General features: G+C 31.7%; 1 protein-coding gene across 4 annotated transcripts in view; it reads left to right on the forward strand.

The window, feature by feature from the left end:
- Positions 1–19,374, forward strand: part of Cog1 (conserved oligomeric Golgi complex subunit 1) — a 348,144-nt gene that overhangs the window by 310,163 nt on the left and 18,607 nt on the right. For all 4 annotated transcript variants that reach the window (XM_085819219.1, XM_085819218.1, XM_085819217.1 and 1 more), the window contains exons 22-26: positions 7,948–8,009; positions 8,110–8,203; positions 8,282–8,359; positions 13,646–13,722; positions 13,832–14,138. In XM_085819219.1, the coding sequence (XP_085675345.1) occupies positions 7,948–8,009; positions 8,110–8,203; positions 8,282–8,359; positions 13,646–13,722; positions 13,832–14,138 (618 nt within the window). The remainder of the gene's footprint in view (positions 1–7,947; positions 8,010–8,109; positions 8,204–8,281; positions 8,360–13,645; positions 13,723–13,831; positions 14,139–19,374) is intronic.

Genomic DNA, 19,374 nt, shown 5'->3' on the forward strand with positions numbered 1-19,374 from the left:
GAGAGGTGGGAATCGTGTATTATTGCTAAATCTAGTAGAATAACTTTTAAAACTGTTCCGAAGAGATCGGATAAACCATTGCAGTTGATTTATTTAGACGTTTGTGGCCCACTACCAGTTCCATCTAAGGGTGGGAGTAAATATTTTCTTGCTATTGTGGATGACTATAGTAGATTAGTAACAGTGTATTGTATGAAGAATAAAAATGAATCGTTCAACTTTAAGAATTATCATAGGCAAATGGAAAGACTGACGAATAGAAAATTAATAAGCATACGCACTGATAATGGTGGGGAATTCTGTAACAGGCAATTCGAAGGGTACTTAGCCGAAAATGGAATTAGTGTTGAACGTACAAACATGTACACCCCAGAAGAGAACGGTGTGTGTGTGAACGTTTTAACCGAATGGCATTAGACGCAGTTAAAGCTATGTTTAATGATGGTAAAATGTGAAAAGAATGGTGGGCAGAAGCTCTTGGCTGTTTCGTATATACGTGGAACAGAGTATGTCATAAAAGCAACCGAATCCCTTATGAAATGTTCCTAAATAGAAAACCCAGTGTTGTTTATTTTAAAATATTTGGTTGTAAAGCCTATGTTGGCGTGCCAAAACAGATTAGAAATAAATTACAAATGAGGTGCAAAGAAGGGATCATGGTAGGTTATGCGAAGGAAACTAAGGGTTATAGGATATGGCTGCCAGAAGAACGCAGATTAATAGAAACCTGTAATGTGAAGTTCGATGAAAAACTGTATGCAGCAAATGGCATCCTGGAACAGAAATCAAAACCTAAATTTAAAAGACTAGAGGAATCTGAGCTAATAGCAGAATCATATGAAGAACAGGAAATTTCTAGAGAAGAAATAAAGTTGTCAGATGACAAATCTACTCCGAAAGAAGTATCAGACTTAAACTGGCAAAGAAAAGCAGTTAAAAGGCCAGATGGAATGCGTACAGACATATATTATTATGTAGAGGGAATAGACACCCGTTTTAGATCCTATAATGATATTGAAAAGTATTGTGAGGCAAGAAATATTAAATATGAAAAAGATAAGTTCGATTTTAGTGGAAAAACGAATACTCAGGGAAAGTTAATTTGTAGAACAGGAGACTAGCTCCGTGTCTGAAGAGGCAAATTCCGTAGAAATAATTATCCCACAAAATTTTAAAGAAGCACAAAAATCAATAAATGCCGAAGAATGTGATAAGGCAATGAAAGAAGAAATTGACACAATGAAAAAAAGAAAGGTTTGGGAATTAGTCGAAAAGCCAGAAAATAAAACTATGATAGGAAACAAATGGGTCTATACGCTAAAAAGAAATGAAAAGAATCAAGTGGTTAGATACAAAGCACACTTAGTAGCACAGGGATTCAGGCAGAAAAGAGGTGAAGATTTTGACGACGTTTACAGTCCTGTAGTAAATTTTTCAATCATAAGAATATTTTTCACTATCCTGGTATGTTTATATGAATGGTGTAATTGTCAGTTAGATGTAAAGAATGCATATTTATATGCAAACCTAAATGAGAAAATATATATGACCCAACCAGAGGGATTTATCGAAGAGGAAAATAAAGTGTGTTTATTGCACAAGGCCATTTACGGTCTACATCAACGCGGCCGTGAATGGTTTTGTGAATTTGAAAGTACTTTAGAAAATCTACATTTTAAGAAAATACAATGGTGTAATTGTGTTTATAAGGGTTCAAATGTAATTCTCTTGTTATATGTAGATGATATTGTGATTTTTAGTAAAGATCAATATAGTATAGATAAAGTAATTTCACAGCTGAGTAAGTTTTTTCATCTTAAAGTATTAGGCAAAACTAAAACGTTACTTGGAATTGAATTCTTAGAGAATGAGAATGGGGTTTTTATACATCAGCAAAAATATATCGAAGAAATTTTTGAAAAATTTAAACATTTCCAGATACCAATAACTTCACTTCCCATAGCTAAAGGCACTATTCTTACAAAATTAGATTGTCCATCTACAAGTGCAGAAATTGCGGAAATGCATACATTACCTTTTAGAAATCTATTAGGATGTTTAGTTTTTGTAGCTAACAGGACAAGGCCTGATATTACATATGCAGTGAATATCTTATCACAATTTCAGGAGAATCCTGGAATTAGGCATTGGGAAGCATTGTTGAAATTGCTTGGTTATCTCAATAGTACTAAATTGTATAAGTTAAACTTATCGAAGATTAAACATCTAAATTTATATTGTTATTCAGATGCTGATTATGCAAGTAATAGAGATGACCGCATATCCATGGGAGGATTTATATTATATTTAGATAAAGTACTGGTAATCTGGAAAACTGTTAAACAAAAATGTGTAAGTTTATCAACCATGGAAGCGAAGTATATCACCTTATCTGAAGCAGCGAAGGAATTAATGGGGACGAAAAATGTCTTACAAGAAGAAATTTTAAAGTTTAATTTAAGAGAGTGTAAACTATTTTGTGATAACAAGTCTGCCATTGATTTTTCTAGATCGCCAATAGAAAATCGCTGAACTAAGCATATAGACATAAAATATCACTTTGTTAGAAGACTAGTAAATGATGGAGTGTTTGACCTTGAATTTATCACCAGTAAATTAAATACTGCAGACTTATTTACAAAAGCAGCGACTGCTGTTAATTTAAGAAAGTTTTGTTTAGATGTTTTCAGTGTTTAAAGACAATAAGTGTTTTCGTATAATAGAATTGAACTATGTACTTCTGTGCAAGTTTTTTTTTGTCTTTGCATGAGGAAAAGAGGGCCTTTTGTTGGCTTTAGTTTTCCAGGTACTTACGTATTAATGCAACCAGGCCAAAATTCGCATAAATTGCCAAATTTGGCTACCCTACTTATGGCAACCCTACGTGTTATACGTAGTGTTGTAAAAAGAGCATGTGGAGATTCACAAAATTTTCCTGCATTTTCGTGCAAATTTTTGTAATTTATGAGAAAATAGCAGTGTAGATGGATAAAGTCAAGAGTGTGCGCAATGCCATTTTTGTGCAATTCTGGTATTTTTTTTTAAGTAAAAATAAGTCGATGTGTACATGGTTATGGCGAATATGGTTTTCAATCAGTGCTAAAAGGAATAGCCAAAAGATTTCAGCCGAAAAAATAATTCTGCAACTTATTCAAATTCGAAACCGAAAGGGTTTAGTTGCTATTTTATATTTTAAAACAAAATAATATAAAAAACTGTATTAAAAATTATCTGTAATTAATAAATGAACATTTTCTTTCTATTCATACTTTTTTACTCAAACTTACAAATCGCGCCAACCTGGTTGCGATAATACATAAGTACCGTTTTCCACATGCAAATTTTGATCGGAGGTCGATTGGCGGTAAGCTAACGTGGTTGCCGCTGATTGGCCGATGACGTCAAGATCGGCAGGTAGGCCGAGTATTATATATATGTACGCCGGTATCAGCAAATGTCTTGTTCTCTTGTGTTATTATGAGTTAGCATAATGCCAGTTTGCTTTCAATCAAATGATTTTAAATGTAAAGGCTACAGTGTTAGCTTATTTTATTTTATTTACGGAATAAAGCATGAATTTTATTTAGATTAGTCTTTATTTAAGCGAAGCAAAATATGCTTTGCCTTTATCACTACTGCCAACAGATTTACGTATGCTCTCAGAATTTAAATGACATTGTAGATTAGTTCGCAGCAATAATTAATCATTTATTTGATTGCATTAAATTTTATTTAAGTTTAATTAACTTTAAATTTGCTTTTTACGAATAGAGAATCTTTGTTAAATTCAAATATACGTAGAGTATTTGGAAACTAAGTACCGTTTCATTCTAGCGCCGTCGCAGCGCTGCGGTAGGCGTCCCGCGCATGCGCACTAGTCTTTCTTGTTCACTGACTTTCAATCGTCACCATTTTGGTTGCTCTATGTTTTCAGTTTGCTGTGCACATTCAAAATGTTTAAGACAATTAGTTCTCCTGCTGACTGTGAGATTCGTGCCGTGATTAAATTTTTGAACACAAGGAATGTTAAACTGGCCAAAATTTATCGTCAAGTGACAGAAGTTTATGGTGAATACGCGATAAGTGATGGAATGGTGAGAAAGTGGGTAAGAATGTTTAATGCAGGTTGAACAAATGTCCACGCCGAGGCTCGGAGTGGTCGGCCTTCTATTGTCACCGATGATTTGGTAAGGAAAGTTGATGGAGCAATTCATGAGAACAGACGCTTCACAATGTCAACTCTTTCAGAGGCATTTCCACAAATTTCACGTACTGTTTTGTTCGAAATTGTGTCTGACCGCTTGAATTATCACAAACTGTGTTCCCGATGGGTTCCAGAAATGCTCACTGATGTTCACAAAACAAAGCGACTTGGTAGTGCCCTGACATTTCTCACACGGTACAGTGATGAGGGAGAAAACTTTTTAAACCAAATTGTGACAGGTGATGAAACGTGGGTGTGTCATTTCACACCAGAATCGAAACAACAATCGATGGAGTGGAGACACACTCATTTTCTGAAAAAACAAAAGTTCAAAGTGACAATGTCATCACAAAAAATCATGTGCACTGTCTTCTGGGATAGGAAAGACGTTTTGCTTACTGAATTTCTTCCCAGAGGTGAATCCATTAATGCGGCATGATATTGTCAGACTTTAACAAAACTAAGGCGTGCCATTCAAAACAAATGAGAAGGAATGCTCAGTAAAGGAATTGTGTTGCTCCATGACAATGCTCGACCCCATACTGCTGGTGTCACTCAATCGTTAATTCGACAGTTTCATTGGGAGCAGTTCGATCACCCCGCCGTACAGCCCGGACTTAGCGCCGTCCGACTATCACTTGTTCCTGCACATAAAGCGCGAGCTTGGTGGCAAGCGCTTTGGATCTGACGATGACACGAAAAATGCTGTGGAGTCATGGTTATCGAAACTGGTGGGAAGTTTCTTTGACGATGGTATACAAAAACTGGTCACCCGCTATGACAAGTGTTTGATCATTGGTGGAAAATATGTTGAAAAATAGTTTAAGACATGTATTTTCATGTAAAAATAAAATTGGATTCGAAAAAATTGTTTTGCTATTTTTTTTTTTTCAAAACGGTACTTAGTTTCCGAATACGCCTCGTATATGTACAGGGTATGCTTTAAATTCATATTATATAATTTTCAAAATTTTTTTTGCGGGGGGAAAATTTAAATAAATAAGAGCATAAATTAAACAATATATTAGACATGAAATTTAATGCAAACAAATAAATGTTTACTAATTGCTGCGAACTAATATACGATATCATTTAAATTCTGAGAGCATATGTAAATCAAGTGCAAGTATCAAAATCCATGAATAAATATATAATTCTAAAAATTTATTTATCCTATTATTCACTTATGCATTTTTATAAATTTTTAGGATTAATAAATTTTTGGAATTATATATTTATTCATGGATTTTGATACTTGTACTTGATTTACATATGCTCTCAGAATTTAAATGATATTGTAGATTAGTTTGCAGCAATAATTAATCATTTATTCCATCTATATTTAATTAACTTTAAATTTGCTTTTTACGAATAGAGAATGTTTGTTAAATTCAAATATATATGTACAGGGTATGCTTTAAATTAGTATTATATAATTTTTAAAATTTTTTGCTGGGGGGAAATTTAAATAAGTAAGAGCATAAATAAAACAATATATTTAACGCATATATTAATAGAAATAAATTATAAAACACGAATATAGATCAAATTGGAACAAAAAGCGAAGGAAGTTGCAGACAGAGTGCAAAAAGCATATGGGATTCAAACTCACGCCCCCAAAAGTTAAACGTTGTTACCATCAGCTTTACCACTAAGCTAGCATCACATGGGGATGGTATGCATATTTTGGCTTATATACATCATCCAGTAAATCAATTCTTAAAAGTAAATTTTTTGGTTCTATTTCAGTGTGCTATCGTCTAAAAAATTCACCAGAGTTTGTACTTCAGCTTCTAGTACATTTCTTACAAAAAAATATTATCTTTTAAAGTGGCGTTCCGATTGAAGTTAAATGGGCTGCTAAAAATATATTCCATGTGCTTACAAACATATGTTAGCCAATAAGGTATATTTTTTAAATAGAAAAATATAAATTTAACATACTTTTTAATGGAGTGGAATATTTAAAAGGCTACCAAATTTAATTTATAATTAACATTTTTAGTTTTACCTGTTTCAAAAGAAAAAATAACAACTCTTTTAATGCCATATCTGATTTGCTGCAGCAGTTTGATATAGTCAGACGTTCAGTTTTATTAAAGGTAAATGTGTATGCAGAACTAGGAAATAATTGTCAGGACAAATTTTGCTATTTCATGGACTTGAAATTTTATTTTTTGCACCTGATTTTCTTGAATTGAATTTCTTGGTCGCCTGATTTTCTATGCGAACTAGTACTGTAGTTGCAGTTGTCTTATTTTTCTTATCTTTTTTTAAAACTAAATTCAGCTGGTTGCTGTCTTTTTCAGTGCGTAGATTTCTCGCTATAATGTTAATTCAGCTCTTATGCATTTTTTAGCAAACCATTTTTTCCCTAAGCCAGCGTTCATCGCTACTTCTGCCGCCATTAATTTTTGGTGACAACACTTGATTGCTCCTTTTTTACCACGTGACCCCAACGCATCTGCGAACATACAGATAGAAGTTGAACATTGTTGAACTCCATCCATACATCATCCGTCATCGCACATCGACCGGATTGCGGATGTCAATCAAAGTGAATTCGCTCGCTGATTGGAGAAACACATAGACACCACAATGCATACACAGCATTGGAAACAGGCCTTAATTCAGTGACGTTTGTCTACTCAAAAATTTGCATAAATTTCTGATCATTCCTTCTTGGTGTTGCATTTTCAATGTTGAGCAGTGTATATATGTGATGAGATGACTTCGACAAATGACACTCGAAGGAGAGACTTGTAGAAAGATGTAGCTGAATTAAACATAATTTTTATTGCAGGACATGAACTAATTATCAAAAACATATGTTTCATCACACATGTTCATGGACACAATACACACTCCACAATTTTATTCATTTAAATCTTCATTAAAAAAGTATTTTGACATCAAAATTGTTTGTTGGCATTGACTAGTTATTGCAGTGGAGCAAGGCAGTATGCAGCTTCAGGGGAAAAAAAAAAAAAAAAAAAATTGTGTATTCCAAAAGTTCAGCAAATCTTAAGGTAAATTGAAATTCAATCTTCAATTTGGGTTTTGGAATAACATACTTTGCACTCTATTTTTGTGGGAGTTCTAATGAAAATTAGCATAAAAATTGTTTAAAAATAATATAACAATAATAACAGAAATTAAAAAATAATGAAACATCTGAAGTTTATGGGTTTATTTGATATTTGTGGAAAAATCTAATGGTCATAAAATCTTGAAAAATTCTCTAAAATTCACTAAGATTGTCATATAAGTTTGAACCACTATAAAGTTACTGCCCTAATCATAATTGATAGAGTTTTGAATGTCCATCTTAAAAACTGAATATTTAACTAAATTCCTTAATGAAAATAGGTTTTTTTTTTATCAAATTTTAAGTTCCAACGTGATGGAAACTCGAAGATCCTTTTAATTAATTAAATTGACTATTTTTAAGTACAGTAAATTATCATTTTAATTTTTATGTTAAAAATCAATCAGTGTAGCCTCATGTATATTTGATTGTCATATAATACCTGATGATACATTAGAAAATTTACTTAACATAATTTGGATTGAAAAATGTTTTCTGCTGTAAGGAAAACTAAATTGATGGCTTCCATTTTTATGAGCTGCTTATAAATAATAGTAATAGAGTTTGTGATGGATTAACTGTAGTAAATACTGTTGTAATTTGATTATTCTTTTTGAATCTGATTATACTAAAATATTTTTTAATGTGTTTTTAGGAAAATGAGCTATGGAAAGAAATTAAAAATAAACTCCAGAAAGTTAGTGCTTCAGCTTTTAAGTAAGTCAAATACACATTCCTTCAGAAAGTAAATTGTGTGCATATACATTCTTACAAACTTATTTTTGAAGGGAATCTTTTTTTATGAATTCATTTGCAGATTGTGGGGTAGCTGGCAAATAGACCAGATTTTAAAGAATTTAGATTCAGAATTGATTGCTGGTTCAGCTGAAGGTCTTTTGAAAGCCTTACTGGTGAGTTAATTCATAATTTAAGGATGAGCAGAAAAGCCATCTGCATTGGTTCATTAAATTTTTTTTTTCTTCTAATAGATGTGGGAAAAAGTTGAAATTCAAGAGGAATCTGAACAAGGAAAATCTGTGAAATCTGTTCTCAGGATACCACAGCATGTATAAATTTATTTTCCTTATTTTTATGCTGAATTTGATATTGATAACCTATTTAAAAGGCTAGTAATTTTTCCTTTTTAATCTCAATAATGTCTAATCATATTTATTATGACAAGAAATGAAGATAACTGTTAATATTGTAACAAAGTTACAAATAGAATAAAACTAAAGATTTTGAGAAGGAGACTGAATTCAGACCTGTCTTGAAGCTAACAATATCAAAGTGAAGACTCATTTATTCATGAAGAAACAGCCCAATCTTTCTTAGTGATTAAATATGACTTATTCTGAAAGAGGGCTGTGGGAAGGGGATAGTATTCCTCAGTTTCGCGGGAACATGAAGAATTTTGAAAACTGCAGAAACACAACTAATTCAAAATTAAAACACATAAAATTCAGTTACCATAAGTACTGCAAAAAACTGCTATAGTAACTTTAATTGTTAGATTTTGTTAACACGATATAGCATATCTTAGAAAGGAATAACCAGACTCCAGCCTTAAGTGGTAATAATTTTTTTATCAAAAACCAATAAAATTTCTCTTTCTTTTTTTTTTACTTCCTTGTACGAAGTAAAAAGAAGGTATTGTAATTGCGAAAATATTCAGGCATCATATTTCAACGAAAATATCCATTTTGACTGCTATCAAATGCAATTTAACAATGTTTCTGCGTGACATCTATACATAAGGGCAGAATAAAAGATTCTTTTCCTTCCAAAAAAGTATAAAACTGATTTTAAATGAATTCTAAAGAGAATTTTTCGTGGCGTCTGTATGTACATACGCACGTATGTATCTCGCATAACTCAAAAACGAGTAGCCTCAGACCGTTGAAATTTTGTATATAGGACTGCTATAACATGTAGATGTGCACCTCCTATTTTGGTTGCAATCGGCCGCACCAAACGTGTATAAATATATTTATGGTACAACTCTGATATACGCCCTAATTTCACCAAATGTGGCGATATGTGTTCTGCGCTGGTTTTTGGCGCGATTGCGTGTTCTATGGCAACCCTGTTGACGTTGAAATATCTTTCGCTGGAGCTCGTTGATTCGCCTCTGTGTCTGAGAAGATGGGAGAGAAAGATAAAATGGTAGTTGTTGAATTGAAGTTCGGCAAAAGGAAATATTATTGTGGCTATCCTGTTGAGGGGTAGTGGGTATTTGGAAGTGTGGAAAGAGGGTCTGGGAGATTATTTTTAATGGCAGTGCATGATAGAAGTAGGGATTTGTGATTTTATTTATTTGTGAACCATAGTAAGAATTTTCTGCTGGCTGTTATGTAAATACGATAGTGATTACGTGGCGGCTTGTTAAAGGCGGTATGAAATTGATATTTCTGCTATTCGAAAAAGCATTAATTCATGGTAAGTGCATTTTATTTTATCCGTGTTCTTATTTTGTAGAATGTTATGTTCATTGGTTCTTTAGTATGAATTTCTGTCGTTATTGTTGTTTTTTTGAATTGTTTGAAATTTATTTTTGTTTATTCTGTTGTTTTGTGTCTAGACTGTGCAATTCATAGATGTTTTTTTGAAGTTGAAACAGAACGCTGTGTACATGGTATTATTTAAAATTGATTGTTGTTATGTTATTTTATTAATGCGAGGAGTGCGTAGATCGTACATTCGTTCCTTGCCTAAATTGTGCAATTCGTTGAATTTTTTTTAAAGTTTAAACAGGATGCTGTGTACATGGTATTCTTTGAAATTTATTGTTGTTATGTTAATTTATTAAAGCGAGGTGTGCGTAGTTTGTAGATTCGTTTGTTGCCTGCATTGTGCCATTCGTAGATGTTTTTTTAAGTTAAAACATGTCACTGTGTACATAGATTCTTGTCAAATATTTTTGGTTAGAAACTTTACGTTTTTGCTATCTAAATTTTTTGTTTTTGTTTTGGATTTTTAGCTTAAATTGTGTGTTCAAAATGTAGTTTTTGCATGTGCGAAAACCGCGTTTTTGGAGACATTTTAGGCTAAAAGTTCGAAATGTAGACAAAAAATTTTTGGCGAGAAATTTGGCAACTTAAGGGCGCATATCAGAGTAGTTCCATATTTATATATATATCCAATCTGTTACCTGGCTGAGTGATCTCAGTTTCTTTACTCATTTGTGTTTGCAAATTGTGCATTTTTTGCTTTAAAAATGATTGAATTAAGTTGTTCTTATCTTCCAGTTAAGGTTTTTATGCCTTTAGTAAATCTGCAAGCAATATTTGTAAAATTATCAACAATTTAAAAGCTGTTTAAGTGCGGTTAAGCCTAATTTTTAAATAATATGATGGACATGTTTGTTTACATTTGAAACAGCAGAATAGTAGATTTGTTGTCAATCTACAGAGACTAAGCTTCGCAACAACAAAGATAATGCCTTCATTTATTATTGCAAATTAAATCATGCTTAATCTCTTCTGGAATTTTTTCGAGGAAATAAGTGTTTAAAATTTACTTGGTAATTTTTAATATAGATATTTTGAGTTTTTATGTATTTTTGCCTTGTCAGGAAGTGAGAACTGAATTAATTGAATGAGAAAATACTGAATCATCTGTGAAAAACTGTTTCCTTTTTGTTTTGTGTGCTTAATTTCTTTTATATATTGTTTTAGATTTATTATAGTATTTGAATAGAACATGTGGCAACAATTAGATAATTCTTCAAATGATATAAATTTTGTGCATTCTGAGTGATAATATGAACGAAGTGTAACACTGTTAAGTAAACCTGGCATCAGAGTATCACTATGGTAAACAAAGACTAGAGTGAATTTTAAAGAGTGCATTTATATTATTGTGGTTTATGCGCTATCGGTAAAGTAGATTTAATTCAATTTAACAAGTTTAAATGAAATGCAAGAAAAAATGCATATAATTTAATATTCCGTACAAGGAAGTCATGTGGTGTGCACATCAGATTTTTCCCTTTTGCCAAACATAAAAAATACCATTAAGTTTGAGCAGAAACTTTATGTAACTAATGAATGCTGTGGATGGAATTGTTTTTAAGAACCAGGACTACGAGTATTCACCTGATTTCAACCCTTGTATATTTATATGGTTATTTCTCATTGGTGATGTTTATACCACTTTTATTTTGTACATTATAAAGGACAAGACACAGCTAAAGATGACACAAAGACAAGGAATGCATAGAGACAATAAAGCTAACATTCTAGAATATAGTTTATATTTCACTATTGTAAGACATTATTCAGGTGGCAGTTTGTACCCATGTTGAATGCATGTAAAAATTTGACAAGTCAAATTTAATTTGATCAAATTAAAACATGTTGTGAAATTAAAGGTTTTATGATAATTTAAAATTGGCTGGGACAATATATAGTCAGTGGGAATAATGTTTAGTTAATTTTTACAAATAGTATTTATTGAGCTATTTGAAAGCAGTAGGATTAAGTTATGAGATAATAATATGCATTTTTAATTGCATAGATGTGTGTAGTAGTATAAATAAGAGAATTTATTGAATTTAAATTGCTCTTTCTTTCTTTCTATGCCATTTGAATCAAGATGAGGTAATTTTAATTTACGTTATACAGTACAAAGTCCAAAATCCAGATTCGTCGGGACTTTAGCGATTCCGGATTTGCAATTTTTCCGGATAATAGATCGTCAGTTTAAATCTAGTACGATGGCATGTAGAAAATATAAAATTAAAAACACGAAATCATGATTTATGAAGTAATGAAGTATTTATGATCTAAAGAGTATCAAAATTTAAAAAAAAAAAAAAAAAAAAAAAAAAAAATCATATTTATTTGTTTACCTTATTAAACATTTCTTTCAATGCAAGTTGCTTCATTTTTTGGGCTAATACTTTCTCTTTAATTCTGTAGACGGACATAATCTCTTGTTTAGTTACATTGTTGAAGTCCTGTAACTGCTATTTCGAGAGTTCCGATTAACTTATCAATTGAAATTTTCTCGTTTTCAGTAACTTCTGTGTCACTTTCTTAACTATCAGTACCGGTTTTTTCCGGATCTAGAACCATACTACAGATTTCGCCATTCATTAATTGATTGATGACTGAGAAGCATTGTCATCACAATGAAAAACTTCTTTTATATAATCTTCATTTATTACTCTATATTTCTTTACTCTATATTTCTTTACAAAATCCGTTAATTGAAAAATTTCATCTTTGTTTTGCGATATCCGAAAACCTTTAAAATTAGCAGCTATCACCATCAAATTTAGCTATTCTTCACTGTACATATTTGGCCATGCATCATGAGCTTGGTGACTAATGACGAGTTGTTCCGTTAAATTTTATCTTGCTTCTATCGCGCCCTCAGACAATTAAGCCTGAATTGTATTAGTTTAGTTATTTATTATATTTATGTCTATTTCTTGCACATGCTTAAGGCTTATCAGAGTTCTGAATAAATAAATTCTCACCATATACTTAAGCCTCATTGAAAGCCGGCACTAGATATCTTACCGCCTGATGCAGTCTCTGTGAGTCTGAAATTCTCTGACTCAATGCGGGAGCGCTGGCGCGTATGTGAGTAACAAATCAGTTATTCTTATTTCAAATAGCCCTAAATGTAATCTTTGGGTCTATGAGTATCGTCAACAGAATCTATTTTTAGCATATGGAAAGAAAGTTTTGGTAAATTTGTAATCATCACCAGGCGTAATGTCAACATAAAAGGTTACCGTACTCCTTTATTATTCAATTATTAACATAAAAAATTGTTTAGGCATGGCTACATGAGCCATTACTCAATTTGTCATGTTTTGATAAACATACAGTGATGAAAAGAAAGTATAATAAATAATGATTTGCCGGGTTGGCGTCAGATCAACGATGTATTTATGTGGAATGTTTGGGTTTGAGATGTATGCCAAGCACATACGCAGCAATGGAGCCAAATTACTGATCATACAAATTTATGCTAAAAAAATTGTTTCTTCAATAACAAGGTATTTTGTTTAATGTCGAAGTGAAATTAAGAATCGGGACTCTCCAGATGTTTTATTATGCGCAGCGTAGGAAATCAAATATGCATGCCCAAAGCCTACGAGAAAACCTTGTTGGTGGTTTTGAGGTCTGAATTTTAGATCATTCCAGATAATGGACGTCCGGATTTTGGACTTTGTATTGTAGTAATAATGTCATTCTTATTTCCTTTGAAAATTGATATTATAATTACATTAATATTACATTTAAAATGTAATGCAGATTAAAATTGGGTTGAAATTACCAATAATGTTATTTCTTTAAAACAGTTCTCAGATTTATTTACCTGACTTTTATTTTTAGGTATCTATGCCTTTATCCAATGCATTATTTGGATTTTGTTGTCAATTAAATTTTATTGGAGGATTTGCAATCAGCAGGTTAGTAATGCCTTCATGTCTACATTGTTGTCTTCTCAGATTCATTTACTTTGAAGTAATTTATACTTCTTTGAGGTCTTTATGCATCTTTATTATTTTATATTTCTAGTGAAGTTCGATCTGAAATCAGCAAGCAGTTACTCATTGGATTGCTAGACATATATCAAAGAAAAGTTGATGCTTCTGCTGCTGAGGACTTAAATCCTAGGCTTCTTCAAGTTCAGTCATTACAGTATTTATTTGATGTACAGTTTCTTATTGGATTTATGGTGCATAAAGATAACACTAGTGATGCAATTAATTCGACTTCTCAAGATATAATGAATCGAGCTATCTCATATATTGATCCATTTGATATGGATGTATTTTCTGCCCCTTTACAACAGAACTTAAAGAAAGCTTTACAAAAATCATTGGTATGTACATGGATATATTTGTTTATGTATTAATACTTGTAATTTAAATGTATTTAAAACTATGCAAGTGTAATGACATAAGAAAAAATTTTGAAAACATTAAATATTTTAAAGTACATATTCATATTTCTATTTTATATTATTTGGTATATGGAATATGTGGAATATAAAAAATACTTATGTAATGTCAATGTTATCTGTATGTGTATTAAATAAGAATATAAATTGTTAATTCAAACTATATAAAATTACATTCAAAACACCATTTAATTTTTATTCTTATAACAAATTTATATAATTGTCTGTCTATTATTTTGGTTCATTAATCTTATAATCCTAATTCAAGTTAATAGAATTTTCGATTTCATTACTTAAAAAACTGTACAATTTCTTTAAAACTTTAATGTAAGAAATAATTTTTAATTTAAATATTGCATATTTTAAATTTATTTCGGCTTTTTTAAAAAATTATTTTCACTTGGTAAATTTTGTATTTTATTTTAATAAATGCTCATCATTCTAAATTTTCAGAAACATTACTTCCAGGAATCCTTTTTATTGCTTTACTATGCTGTCTTCTTGATAAAGACACTGTAACCCAACGAATATCATTTAGATATTATATTTTTATTTGTTTAGTATTACTCCTTTTTTATACATATTTTCATGTATTTACAGGGATACCTTATTTTGGGTCACTTTAAATAGCATTAATTTTGCTCTGATTCATGGTACAAACTTGACATCTGTCCCATTTTTGTTACTTCTTAGTTTCCATTTTTGTTAATTATACATTAGCCCAACCACCTTAGTAGAAATCACCAGATTTTCAGAATATACCAAATTCTGGAAATTAAGTGCATAACAATTTGATTTTAACAAGCAAAATTGCCATTATTACATGCATTCCTTTTGTTGTGTTGCAAGCTAGTGTGATGTTTCTTGTTTTGAATTAAATTTTAAAATGCTTGTGGGATTTACCTTAAGTATAAAAATTGCAATAAAATTTCAGCAGAAATACAGTAGTTTGCTGCAAAATTGTTAAAGGAACAAAATCGCATTAAACAATTTAAAATGATTATCATGAAATTTTCAGCTGAACAAAATACACAAACCTCATTTGTAAATAAATTTGATTGATTGATTTTTGGGATAACTATCTAATTAAATATGAAAAAATACATATCATAATAAGTATAATTGAAACAAATAGTTTTGCATAGTTATAAATTATCATTTTCTTTTTGTATAAAATTTTCAGACTATACCAAGGTGGTTGTGCTAACATGTAAATACTAATTTTCGAATTTTTAATGCTTTCTTTGAAGGGGAGTATTAAGTATCTTTTTTTCTTTCAATCTGTATCTTAGCATTTTAATATTTTGGTCCATAGCTTATTTAATTTCTTAAATTTTCATTATAAAATTTTAAGTTTATAACCAATCAATAATCATCTTATTACGCAGTTTGTAAAATGCATCAAACAGTAGCATATATATATATATCTATGAATATGATGATAATAATTCTATAGGTGTTTTAATGATTCTTTATGCATGTCCCTTTCCTGTCTGCATCATCTGAGTATTAGTCTGCATTGTACCATTATGTAAGAGTAGCATTGCAGATACTTCTTGTTCAATCGCCATCCAAAATTTAAACAAAGGAATAACTCTCTTACTGAAATGTGCACTCACTGTACCTGCCTTCCTCTTGCTATGCTAAGATTTGTTATTGCATTACTCTGTTCTTTCTGTTGTCTGCCTAAAAAATGTGATTTGTTATGAAAAACTCTTGTCGCATCCATAATGATGATGTAAGAATATAAATATGTCTCCTCAGAATAAGTCATCAATGAATTATGTGTTATATATAAGCCACATCTGCTAGTTTTTCATCTTTATGCAGCTCTATTATTTTATCTGCACACCATAAAGAATCATTAAGTATCTACAGAAATTATTGTATAATTAAAAAGGGCTGCATAACAGTAACGGCACTATTTATAAAGACTTGCTTCCTTTGTTTAAATTTTGAGCTGCGATTGGATTAGAGCAGGGATGGGCAAACTACGGCCCAGGGGCCAACTCCGGCCCGTCGGAAGGTTCTGTTCGGCCCATGAATAGAATTTTAATGTGCCGGTCCAAGGCAAATTAAAAGAAATATGTATCTCCTTTTCTAATTTGTTTAAATATTATTTTTTCCTTCCTTTTTCTCAACGAGCTGATGGTTTTTTTTCTTTCTCTATTTTGTCCTAAAAACATAAATCGACGGAAAAAAAGCAACCACAGACAGCGTTCAGTTAGCAAAGTGCAGGGGTGTTTGTGCTCTTGGGAAACCCCGGAATTCCGGGGATTTTGAACTTCGATCCCCGGAATATTCCGTGGATCATCGTTCAAAAGGAAGTAGGAATAATAATGAATTATTTATTTTGATCTGGGTAATTTTGTTTGCTTTGAAAGCACAAAACGCAAGGTCAGTGTGTGTGGTGAAAACTTTTCCTTTCTTTCTCCAAAGGCAGTGATAATGCGTGAAAAAGGGGAAAAAACTTCTTTTTTGTTCTTTCCTTATTGCGAGTTATGACTCATTCCCCCCGGTTCTCGGACATTCTCTTCTGGATTCTTTTCGGCAAGTAGGCGCGGCAGAAAAAAAAGGGAGAGACTTCGTTCGACCAGATGTGTGATCACGTGACTCTGGGTTCAAAGGTCTTATCTCTCCTGGCGTGGCGCCAATAAGTAGAGAAGGGGGATTTTTCGCCGTATTAGCTATTTGTCATTGATCGCTTCTCAACTTTTTTTTCTCCTCTGTGTAAAATTTTCGTTTCATTTATTGATGCACGTGTAAATTTTTCGTTTCGTTTATTGAAATATTTTTTTATTTATGTATGCAAGAGAATTTCACTATGAAATTTCTCGATATAAATAGTGATATTATACAATTAGAAAAAGGTGTCCGGAATGCATTTAGGTGGAATTGGATTGAACGGAGAGATGGTAATGGGGATACCATCGGCACATGGTGCAAGAAAATAAATGTTGCTGGACAAGCATATTGTGTTTTTTGTAACTCACTGCTGAAGTATGGTGGGGAAATTTTCAAGGCTTTCACAAATCATTCTAAAACTGTGACACACATAAAATATTCAAAGTGCATTAGACATTCAATGACTTTAAGTAATTATGCTAATTCAAAAAATACTGATGACTTACTGGAGACTGATGCTCGGCCATTGGATATAGTGACAAGAAAAGCACGCCAAGAGGTATTAATAACTTCGTTTATTGCCGAGAATTCTCTTTCTTTCAATGTAGCTCCCAATTTAATTGAACTCTGCAAACAGTTGAGCCGCGATCAGACGGCACTAAACTCGTTGGAAATGTCCAGGACTACTGCATGTTATAAGATGAAATATGAGCTCGCAAAAACTATTAAGGAAAATATCATTAAAACTTTAAAGGAGACTCCATTTTCTCTAAATTTGGATGAAAGTACTAGCAATGCTCAAGAAAGTATACTGGCAATATTGGTGCAGTTTTATGACAACAATCAAAATGAAGTTGTAGTTCATCATTTTGCATCTCTAAAGATGGAATCTTGCAATTCAGAAGCTGTTTGTAAAGCAGTTGTTAATACTATTGAAGATAATAATATTCCATGGGCAAACTTAATTAGTGTATTAATGGACTCATGTAACACCATGCGTGGAAAAAAAAAGGGTGTTGAAACCAGACTACGATCAAACAAAGCACCTCACTTATTAGATATTGAGGGTGACACATGTCACACAGCTAATAACTGTGCAAAAGAATTTGCTTCATGTTTTGATAGATACTTAGAAGATTTGTTTGATGACATCTATTTTGATATGAAAAGCTGCAGTAAAAGAAAAAATTTTTTCAAAATCTGTGAATCCCTTGCCATTAAAAAACTTAAGCCCTTGAAGAGACCAGATCATAGGTGGGTGTACATTTTATGTGTTTTAGAAAGAATCAAAGATCTGTGGGATGCTCTTATTGCATTTTATTTTCACTACTTGGATAAAACTGATAAAGGGGATTATTTTTCTTATGTTGAAACTGTATACAATAAAAGAAATATTTCTGCAGCTCAGAAAAAAATTGTTGAAGGGTAGTATTCTTGCTTGCATTCCCAACAACTCGCAAAGGATGCTTTAGCTCGGAAAAAAATAATACTAAATGGGTTATTTGTTATGCAAAACAAAACTTTATTGCATATGGCATTATATTCAGCGGTTTTACCAGAGTTCAACACATATATTAAATTATTTGAAACAAAAAAACCAATGCTTCATTTAATACATTCCAGTATTTATAAATTGATGGCAAAATTTTTCTCTTTTTTTATGAAGCTAGAAAATATAGAGTGCACATCTTATAATGATTTATTAAAGGTTGATGTCACAAATCCAGAATTCCATCTACATAAGTAATATTTACTGGTGCAGAAGCTTCTCTCCTGAAGAAATTATCAAAAAGTCATCCAATAGCAAAAGAATTCCAAATTTCTCTGATGAAAGCTTATACTAATACAGCACAGCATATGAAACAGAAATTACCCCTTAAAAATTCATATCTAATTAGTTTTACAGCATTAGATCCAGAGTTAAGAGGTAAAACCAGTACAATATTAGCTTTTGAAAAATTATCATCTTTTATGTCCCATATTTTTAGTGATAATGAAAAGTCAAAAGTAGAAGCTGAAATAAGGTTATACCAGAGTGATATTGATATCACCAAAGAAATGCTCTACACATCTGATGAAAGTGGAAATCAAGTCAAGTGTACAATTGATAAATATTGGTATAAAGTTTTTAATTGAAAATATGATTTCACAAGTGATTATAAGTATCCTACATTGGCTAAATTGGTCAAAGCCTGCCTTAGCTGCTTCCATGGCCCATTAGTGGAAAGTGCATTCAACTTAATGGATACACTTGTCACTGACTATAGAACCTCTCTTAAGATTGATTTCCTAGATGCAGTGCAGACTATTAAATATGGCTTCTAAAGAAACCTCATGTGAAAAATATGGCTCAAAAAATCCAATGACTGATCCAATTCACAAAGATCTCTTACTGAATATGAACAGAAGTTGGAAAACATATCAAGAGGATTTAAAAACATGTATTTCAGATGAGTTACCTATAAAAGTCTCTGAAAAACCTTCTACATTAGCAGAAAAGCAAACTGCTTCTACCTCTGCATGTGCAGTTCTC

This window comes from Stegodyphus dumicola, chromosome 6 (assembly GCF_044657685.1).
Source record: "Stegodyphus dumicola isolate Sdum_Otavi_A_Nest chromosome 6, ASM4465768v1".
NCBI lineage: Eukaryota > Metazoa > Arthropoda > Arachnida > Araneae > Eresidae > Stegodyphus > Stegodyphus dumicola.